The 10,017-nt window shown below is 37.8% G+C and overlaps 1 protein-coding gene across 7 annotated transcripts; it reads left to right on the top strand.

Annotated features, from left to right (window-relative positions):
* Positions 1–23: 23 nt before the first annotated feature.
* On the top strand, positions 24–9,618 carry LOC103712703 (carboxyl-terminal-processing peptidase 1, chloroplastic). 7 transcript variants are annotated; one of them, XR_005511505.1, is made up of 15 exons: positions 24–521; positions 1,183–1,302; positions 4,142–4,279; positions 5,071–5,175; positions 5,272–5,440; positions 5,522–5,598; positions 6,356–6,400; positions 6,587–6,670; positions 7,791–7,829; positions 7,906–7,968; positions 8,078–8,207; positions 8,277–8,338; positions 8,431–8,523; positions 8,871–8,950; positions 9,223–9,615. XR_005511505.1 is itself a non-coding variant. In XM_008799292.3 (13 exons), the coding sequence occupies exons 1-12, from the start codon at positions 81–83 to the stop codon at positions 8,330–8,332; spliced, it is 1,467 nt and encodes a 488-aa protein (XP_008797514.1). In that variant the 5' UTR covers positions 24–80; the 3' UTR covers positions 8,333–8,338; positions 9,223–9,618. The 7 variants fall into 7 exon arrangements, 2 of the variants coding, with proteins under 2 accessions (XP_008797514.1, XP_017699674.1); XR_003386693.2 differs by having other exon boundaries at positions 8,437–8,523; positions 8,871–9,591; XR_003386692.2 differs by having other exon boundaries at positions 8,871–9,591.
* Positions 9,619–10,017: the final 399 nt, after the last annotated feature.

Raw genomic sequence — 10,017 nt, 5'->3', positions numbered from 1 at the left:
GCTACGGCGGTGGATGAGCGAAAATAAAGCTAGGAGCGTAGGGGACCAAGCAATCAAGCAAGCAAGCTGGGGTGGAGAAAATGAGACTCCCCTTGGCTTGCGGCCACCACTACCCACGGCCCCTCTCGCCCCTGCCACCGCCGCCGATAACAACTAAACGAACGCCGACTTCTCCATTCCACCGCCCAAAGGCGGTCACCTCCGTCTCCTCCTCCCTCTCCGATACATCCTGGCGATGCCTCCACAAGCTTCTACTCCGAGCGACGGCCGGAGCCCTCTCCTTCTCTCTCCTCGCTTCTCCTTTCCCTTCCCTCGCGGAGGCGGCGGGCCGGCCTGCCGTCCAGCTGTCGCGACCGCCTCCGTCGGAGCTCTGCCAGGACTGGGCGGAGGAGGAGGAGGAGGCGGAGGTGCCGCCGGAGTCGATCACGAACGAGGGCCTGGTGGAGGAGGCCTGGGAGGTTGTCAACGAGAGCTTCCTCGGCGACGCCGTCAGTCGTTCCTGGTCTCCCGAGAAGTGGCTGGTAGATTGAATCGAATATTCTTCTTTTTATAGACTATCTAATGGTGCTTTTCAGTTTCTTGGAGCCGAATAAACAGACAGCTGCAGTTGAATTCCATGCGAAAGAAAATCATGCATTTATGGACCCAGATTGATTTTGTAGTTGCTCATCGTCCTCCAAGTACTGATGAGACTACTCGAACAATACCATGGAAAGTTCTAACTAAAGTTTAGTCTGGTACCGTTGAAAAAGAAGAAAAAGAACGCAGAGAAAGTAGTTTTGAGTGTTGGAGGATCAATAAATACCTGATATCAGATTGTTTTTATGTTGGGAACTGGCAAGACTAATTGAACAGATAATTAAATACAAAGGTATTAATATGCAGGAACATTTGGCCTACAAGAAAAGATGACTATTATTTGGGCAAAATTGCAATAATTTTGAATCCTGATGATTGCATGCATCAAAAGTATGTGCAAGCATCCGATATGCCACTCTTTTTTATTTGAGATGTTACAATGCTATGAGACTCACAGCTTATTATGGTTCTTTGGATCTTTGATATCTGAATTTTGCAATCACTTCCTATATCTTGCAATGTTGGGGCTATGATTTTCACAATTGTTTTCTATAAACTCCAGTCTCCAGCATTGTCATATTATCTTCTCTTTTCATGCTGTAGAAAAAGAAGCAAGATTTTCTTCACAAAAGTATCCAAACAAGATCTAGAGCTCATGATGCCATTCAAAAGATGCTGGCCAGCCTAGGTGACCCATATACACGGTTCCTTTCTCCTTCAGAAGTAATTTCTTTCCTTCCAATAGTTGATTTAGCTTAACTTTTCTTTATGCTATGAATTTATTGTTGTGTTTAAAGCATGTGTTTTTATCTTCTGATGGTTGATTTTGTGCTTGATTTTTTAGAAGGAAAACGATTTTGATCTGAAATCTAGTTAGCCCTTGGTTTATGAAATGATCATTTTTGTAGTCAAATATGAATCGTATCTAGTGTCGATCCAAGATAAATGATGTGAACAATTGTCGTAAAGTCCAAGGAGAATTGGGTTTTGGGTACAGTTTATCACTCATCAATTTACATGACCAGGGGAAATCGTGAGAGATGGTATGAGGCTGTTATGTATATTGGTCTCCAGCGATCCAATCCTTTTCCTACACTTTGTTTGCAAATTCTTGTTACGTGATGGATGTGGATCTTTATTTTCCATAGGTTTGTGTCTTCTACAGGCTATTTTCATGTGTTGTCGCTGACAACTTCTGATATTATACGAATATAACTGTGATTGAATGTCTTCGGTGAAATCAATGAGTTTATAGATGGGTATCCACAACTTATACACATTAGCAATAATGTTAGCTCGCTGATGTTGGGACACTCTAATCTTATTTGGGCTGTATAAACTCCTCTCTGCAACCATGGCCAGGAGTAGAATAATGTGGCATTTTTTTAACAGAAAGGAGAGATGGAGAGCAGTGGGGAGAAAGGAGAGTAAAAAGAAAGTGAAGAAGGAAACAAAAGAAAAAAAGGGAAGAAAAGAAAGATAATAGAAATATGAAAAGAAAAGAAAGATAATAGAAATATATAAAAAGAAAATGAAGGGATAAAAGGGGCCGGCCATCTAATCCAGCTGACTTCTCCTTTTCTCTTGACCGGTCTTGCAAATGATATGTTAATTCTTTAATTCTTTATTTGAACATTGGATTTGGTTAAGGTCAGGAGTTATAAGGTCCAGGAGATCAATTTTGAGTCTTTCTTTGGATTTAAAGGAGAATGAAATGCTCAAGTTTTTGTGCGACATTAAGGAAAGCACTGGTTTTTACCTTATTTCTTTACCATCTCCTTAAAGAAGAAAAAAGTGGGTTTCTTGGAAATTAAGGAACAATTTTGCTTCTTTCTTCTTTTCTTACATGTCTTTCTCTTTTGCTTTAACTTGCTTGATTATTTTCAGTGCGAGCCTTAAGGAGTCACCTCTGGACTATGAAATCTTTTCCATGTGCATAATTTTCTGCATCTTTATAAAGAAAATTCATATACCCATCTGTTTATTTAGATATGAACCTTAATCTTCAACACAAAGTTTTTATGGAGATCTCACACTAGCACTTTTAAAGAACAAGTGACATAGAGAAAAGGCTTATAATAATATTAAAACAAGGACAATGCCATAATTGAAAACCTAACATGCGAGCTTACTGATAATACTTTAAAAATATAAAAATGAGTTGGACTAGTGCAACCTATAATGAACTAAGGATTTTACATCTGCAAGCTGATGAGAAAGAAGGGACTGTGGAGTCAACTTTGGGTTAAAGAAAGTGTGGATTGTGAGATTTCGTGGGATTCATTTGAGGGTGAGCTTCCATCTCTACTGGCATAGGATGATGTATATATAATAGATAAAGCCGGAAAAAATAAAATGACAAAGAAATGTAGAGACAAAGGCTCAGGGCTCATGCCCAATCTCCATTCAATAGCAATGTCTCGAGCCATGAACACTTAGCCCTCAGATTTATGCTGGAGAGCTGCACCCAGTAAAGAAATCCTGATGGAATTTGAGCATCAGACATTATAACCTGAGGAGAAAAAGGAAGAGCATGTTTTTTCCCTTCCCAATATTCAAGTTATGCATGGCAGCTGATTCTCGTTTTAGATCCAATGAGTAATTCAATGGGAAGCCGATTGAGAATGAAAGCTTTAACCTACAATATCTTCTGGTAGTTTGGTATTTGAAGTCAATGAAACCCTTATGCTATGTCTTTTGTGTCTCTGTGATGACTGATCTCATGAGCATAACTATCATTTGGTTCTCATTTTCAATATCAATGACATTGAGGCTTTCAAGTGATCTCAATGGCCGGGAGGTCTTTGAAGCCATCTGTTAGTGAGAGCATGTGCAGGTGGAACAAGCATGCACCACATCATGCATCAATGAGAATAACCCACTGAATATGTACGCCTAATAAGTATAGTGGTCTGAATTGATTAATATTAACTTTCATATAAGCAATGCATATTGAGAAATGTGCTGATCTTATGATAATAACAAGAAGTAAACTGTTTGTACTTGATAATTTTGTTCTTGCTGAAATTTATTTTTAATAAGGGGTAAGTATGTTGGCTAATGAAACAATTACGGAAAATAGAATAATTATTGCTGAACCTTCAACAATATTTTTCCTACATATGTGATTGCTGGTATCATACCCCTCAAAACAATGAAAATATTCAGAGCAACTGAAAAATAGTCCAGGGCTGCTCCTCTCTCTCTCTTTAAATTTGCTAATGATGTAACTTCTTCCTCAAGGAGCTTGCAAATCCTTTTCCTTTTAGAATACATCTAATATTCTCTTGTTCTTATTTGTGCAATTGTTCTGCATCTTCGTTTAATTCCACTTTTCATATTAGAAACCTTCCAGCTTCTCCTTCTTGTGAATGGGTAAGTGTAAACAAGGAAATGAGGGTCTGATGTTTGTCACTACCATTCAAATATATGCTCTAAAATATGCTAATTAATTTCTTATTTATGACTTTTGACAACTCTCCTCTTCTTTATTGCTATTATATTCATGAGAATTGCACCTTCCATGTTTGTTGACATATGATGCTTTCATCTTTGATGAAAGTTCTCAAAGATGTCCAAGTATGACGTTACTGGGATTGGAATAAATCTGAGGGAAGTTCCTGATGGCGATGGTGCTGTCAAATTGAAGGTGCTAGGGATCGTATTAGATGGTCCTGCTCATTCTGCTGGCGTGAGACAGGTAATGTAATTCATTTGAGTTTTTTTGTCTTAAAAAGAATATACGTTTAATTATTGCTAGGATATGCTGCATATATATTACCGATCTTGAGGTCAATCTAGCGAGCCTGGATAGGTATGGTTCCAAAATCAAGTTATCATGGTGTTACCTAATAATTTCTCCGATCTTTTTTGGTCATTGTGATATATACAGGCTTGGCATATAAATGCCCATAGTTTTTTTTTTGTTTAAACAAATAACTGATTTATAATTAACTTCCACCTGTGTTTAGTGCAGAGAGGACCAGATGACCCAATTTTGGTGGAGGTTTCAATGTCTAGTTAGACTAGAATTGTGGCCCTTTCAATGCCTGCATAATACTTATATTTCTATTCATTCATTTTCTAAAAGAGGTTAGTAGTGGATGTATAGTTGGATGTACAGTCAACCGATTGCCATAGGCTTCCAGGAATGAAGGATTTTTGAATGGAGCATTGTCACATTATGATGCAAGATTTGATGCTGTAGTCTTAATAGGTAGGGAAGTGGTTCTTAATGAATATGGAGGTAAGGAAAGAGCATTTGCTAAAGTTCAGTTTGACTTAGTGATTTGGTTGTTGCTAGGAAGCTAGTTCAGACTTCTACTTGAAGTGCAGGGCCTTTCAGGTAGTTCTTTGTGTAGCTCCAACTCTGAGCAGGGGGCATTGTTCTGAAGTATTAGCATATCATGCCATTAACTTTTAGCATCAAGGAAGGTTCTTACTGCCGTTTTCTAATCACATTTTCCTTCTATTTCTGTGCTCTCTTTTTAGGGGGATGAGCTCTTATCAGTTAATGGTGTGATTGTAAGAGGAAGATCAGCATTTGATGTATCCTCAATGCTACAAGGTCCAAAGGAAACATTTGTGACTATAGAGGTTGTGTTTATATATCAACTAATAAATGCACTACATGGAAATATTTACAGTTTCTGAGTTCTTATGATCCTTGAACTTTAATATCTACGTGTGTAGGTTAAACATGGAAACTGTGGCCCAATCCAGTCAATAAAGGTCCAGAGGCAACTTGTTGCTAGAACTCCAGTATCCTATCGTCTGGAGAAAATCGAAAATGGAGATGTTTCAGTTGGATATGTACACATAAAAGAGTTTAATGCGTTGGCAAAGAAAGATTTGGTTATTGGCATGTGATAACTCTATGTCTTAGAATTTTTAATTTCACAATCTTTTATGTGTATGCTGATATAGGGAATGCCTATTGCAGCACTGAGACGTCTTCTAGATTCTGGTGCCTCTTACATGGTTTTGGATCTTAAGGATAATCTTGGTGGACTAGTGCAGGTTAGTTAACAGCACTTTTTTGCTTACATTTATATTTTCTTTGTACCAGGTTTTTAAATGCAGAAAATTGAGGCCAAAGCCTATCAAACTATGACCATGCATTTGTATCTCAGTTCTTTACTTATTGTTTTTGAATTATTTTCCAGCTTCTTACTTTGTTTGCTCATTAAGGTGAATTAAAGAAATTAGGTGTCAAAAAGAAGCCCAAACAAAGTACGTTGGTACTGGAGCAACTGCTTCCTCACATAGAAAAAAAAAACTCTTAACACAAATTGACATGAATAGATATATCTAATGCATGACAAAATAGCAGGGTTGCTCAATGTTGGGAGAATGTATTGTGGGGGCATATGTTTTGCCTCATCATATATAATTGGGTTTAAGATGGATGCAAGTATCAAGATAATCTTTACTGATGTATATCTTATAGGAACTTGTGAGGTTGTTATTCTTGGGTTGGCGCCATAATGTTCAATTTTGTATATATTAGTAAACAAGCTTTGTCCCATCTATATATTAGTCAACAAGCTTTATCCCATCTAGATGCGGTTGGCTTTACGGATCAGCACATGGTTCATCAAAAGTTTGTGAACATTTCCTGACCAGCCCTCTATGTGATATTTCAACACCAATAAACTTGAAAACAAATCCTTTGTAATACATTATGACTATGGTTCAGATACATATTGTCAGTATAGTCATCCTGTGACTAAAACAGTGGCTGCGAGAATCTAACAATGGTTCTTGTTTTTCCTAGGCTGGGATTGAAGTTGCTAAGCTTTTCTTGGACAAAGGAGAAACAGTATGTTATTTTGATTTTGTATTTGTAGTATGCACCCAATTAGTTCCTTCACTATGATTAACTATAATTGTTATGCACTATGAGCTATACTTGTTTTTTTTTTCTGAAGCCTTTCCTATCTTAGTTGTTCCTAGAATTATCACCCACTCTATAATTTGTGTTTTTTTATTTCCGTCCTATTTGCAGATCACTTATACTGTTGGCAGAGATCCCCAGGTTCAGAAAAGTATTGTTGCGGACACTGCACCTTTTGCTACCACTCCTCTCATTGTATGCAAACATGACATTTCTTTTTGTTCTCTTTTCAGTCATAACAACTGATTATGTTGGACAAATTCACATGTAGATCAATTTTATTCATGTGAACATTACCGTGAATTAGAAATCATGATCAAGAACCACTACATGGTATAACAACAACATTAGTATCTTATTGAAGAATGAAGCAGTGTCAGTTGTTGACTAGTTTGGTATGTGATTGTGGTGTAACTGGGTGCTTATGGTGAATCTACACCGGAGGTAATTGAGCCGTTGATTTGGTGTTCTTTTCAACATACAACTTTATTGTTGATACGAATGAGGTGGCCATGAGTATACATCACATGCTGATATTGTCTCATGCCAATGAGATCATGAAACATGAGCATTAAGGATAGTTGGGTGACAATCTTAACATCTGTATGGATATAGCACACATTGATGCATGCTCAGCTAGTTCCTGTCGATGGGAGAAATGGATGTGGCATGTTCATGTATGCTATGTCTTGTGGAATTAATAAATGATGTATATAGCTATCATTTAAACCGATCCCCCGTCATGGAAATAACTTGGATTTGAGTTTTGGAAATATACTAGATGGTCTCATGACCAACAATTGATGTTTCTCCGATAAGATTTGGTCTGAGGTACCATGGAGAGCCCATAAGATTTTCAGATTCTTTGACCACAACATGCTTAGAGCTCATACTTTCATATAAGGTAGTTATGCCTCTCATGTAAAATGTATTATTACATGTCTCTTTTCCTGTAAAATACTCTTCATAGTATGATAGCATCGAATGGTTATTAATGCACTTGTAAATTTTACTTCACAACAAGTTGTTTGATCGAAATTTTCAGGTAATTTAATATTGTTTGTCCTTTCTTTGACCAAGCTATACACATTCTCTGGCATATCAGGGATTTAATGTCTAAACTATGCTTATTCTGAATGTTACCATGAGCTGTCTTAGGATCTCTAGAGGGGGTTTATTTGCTGAAGGTTATTGTCATAAGATTGTGCATATAGTAACAAAAATTGGCTTTCATGTACTCCTCATTCTCATTAAAATATGTATGGTTGCAAGGCTTCACCTTGTTTATTCTAATTATTTGTTTTTTGTATTGCAGGTCCTCGTGAATAACAGGACTGCAAGCGCAAGCGAAATTGTGAGTGGTATACTCTGCTTGTAATTACAAAATTATTAGACCAAAATTTCATATTGTAACATGAGTCATTTCGTAGGTTGCTACAGCACTTCATGATAACTGCAAAGCGGTTCTGGTGGGAGAAAGGACTTATGGCAAGGTCTTGATAATAGGCATTAATTTATTTCTTGGTGCATCTTTGGAAAATTGTTACCTCTCTTTTCCATCTGTAATTTAATATGCAATATGCTACATGAACACCTTCACAGGGTCTAATACAATCTGTTTTTGAGCTTCATGATGGATCTGGTGTGGTAGTCACTATAGGGAAGTACGCGACCCCAAATCACTTGGACATCAATGGAAATGGAGTAGAACCTGATTTTCCACGCCTCCCAGGTATCCAATATATTCGCACTTGAATGTAAGCAAAATGAGCATCAAGCACTAATTGATCTCTGATTGCAGCTCTTAGTGAAGTCAGAAATTATCTTTCGCGTTGCCAAACTCCATGGATGGGATAAATACAGGTTTGAATTGCTTTCTGTTTTCTGAATCCACTATACTGTTTTATTTAGTGATGACTTCCTGCATTCATATTGACCTAACAATATGTATGAAGATCCAGACTTTTTGAAGCTTTGCTTGTAGCACCATCATGAGATCCTGAGTTCTAGTCTTGGATGTCTTGTTCTATTTAGTTAATCATAAGAAGGTAAAATTTTCATCAATGTTTTGAAAATTGAGGAGAATCTTAGATGTGTTTGTTATAATGAAATAAGGGTCTACTCTTCCTAATTCTTGTCAAAAATTTGGTGAAATCAGTTCACCGTTATCGGGATACACACACACACATATATGTATTAGGCCTGGTAGAAATCTAATGCTCTTTTATGTCGAAAGGATTAATGAGGAAATGTCACAAGCTGTCAGCATATAAACTTTATAGTTAGGTTTCTACCAAACTACGTGACTCTTACATCTGTTACAAGTATGCCAACTGCCAACTGTTCCTCTTATTAATGCCCCTGCTCATGGTGATTTAGTTGCAAACTCATGCAGGAGGCCTCACGACTGGTCCATCTCCTTGGCCGCCTTGTACCCTAATGCCGTCTTCAACTATATTTATACCGCGCACTCGTGTATGCGACTCCATGTCTCTTCAACTAGTCAAATTTACGAGTGAGGCGCATATGCTATTTGAATGCAAACAATTATAGGAAATTATATGCACATCTATTGGGCAGTGAAAACTAGTCATTTGAGATTGTGAGGTTATTAACTTTCCATTAGCTTCTGTCGTGCGGTTCATGAAACATCAGATTTCATTCTTCATTTTTTGTTTGCTTATGAAGTATCATCGCAAAAGAAGTGAGGATTTATCCACTCATCCTGGTGCATTGTTTGGATACAGCTAGTCTGGTTGGCCACAACTTACAATTTTCTCAGCAACATTTGAATCTGACAAACCGATGAAAGTGGTCATCGTGGCAGCTCCTTGTTTGCTATCAGATGCTGCAAATGTGTTACAGCCATAATTTTCGAGCAGCACTGGAAATCCACTTGAGGGTTGCAAGCAGTGGATGCGCTCCTTCTCATTCCTGCATATTTTTTAAGCACAGTTTGCTTTACACTGAGAAATCACAAGCGTATGTGCTGGGCCACAACAGTGCAACTTTTCAGACTTTGGCGATCATTTTCTGGATGAGGTCGTTGTTCAAGTCTATTTGTTTAGTTGTAATGACACTCATATTAGTTGATTGCACACTTTCAAATTTGGCCTAAAACAAAGCTTTCTTCTTCCCTAGTGCTGGAAAAACAAGCCTCTCCCATCACCCTGCTCGCACTGTCATATAAAATAGAGATGATGAGCTACTCTAACTCCACTTTGATGGCTAAAAGAGGCTGCGGTTGCCCCTGCTCAATGCCGTCCCTTCTCTGGTGATTCAGGCCTTCTTGAGGGCACCAATAAGGGCATCAAGAAGATCTCTAAGATTCATTCAGCAATTAAAAATCATGAATTATTCAAAAATTTCTCGGTAATTCATGATCTAGTTACTAACCATGCACCTAAGTTCGCATGCTGGTGAGGCAAGCTGACCAATATTCGCACTATGATAAAGCAAGATTGGATATGGGGGAATAATTAGACCATATTATCTTTTTGATCGTAAAAATGTTCCTTATGCTTTCTTGGGTCCAAAATATT

The sequence above is a fragment of the Phoenix dactylifera genome, chromosome 4, assembly GCF_009389715.1.
Source record: "Phoenix dactylifera cultivar Barhee BC4 chromosome 4, palm_55x_up_171113_PBpolish2nd_filt_p, whole genome shotgun sequence".
Taxonomy (NCBI): Eukaryota; Viridiplantae; Streptophyta; class Magnoliopsida; order Arecales; family Arecaceae; genus Phoenix; species Phoenix dactylifera.
This window is presented reverse-complemented; position numbering and strand designations above follow the sequence as displayed.

Excerpts from the sequence above, each read along its gene's own strand:
- LOC103712703 (XM_008799292.3), top strand. The coding sequence starts at position 81 with ATGAGACTCCCCTTGGCTTGCGGCCACCACTACCCACGGCCCCTCTCG. Across the intron at positions 4,280-5,070 it reads ATTCTGCTGGCGTGAGACAG|GGGGATGAGCTCTTATCAGT; the intron begins GTAATGTAATTC and ends CTCTCTTTTTAG. Across the intron at positions 8,208-8,276 it reads TGATTTTCCACGCCTCCCAG|CTCTTAGTGAAGTCAGAAAT; the intron begins GTATCCAATATA and ends CTCTGATTGCAG.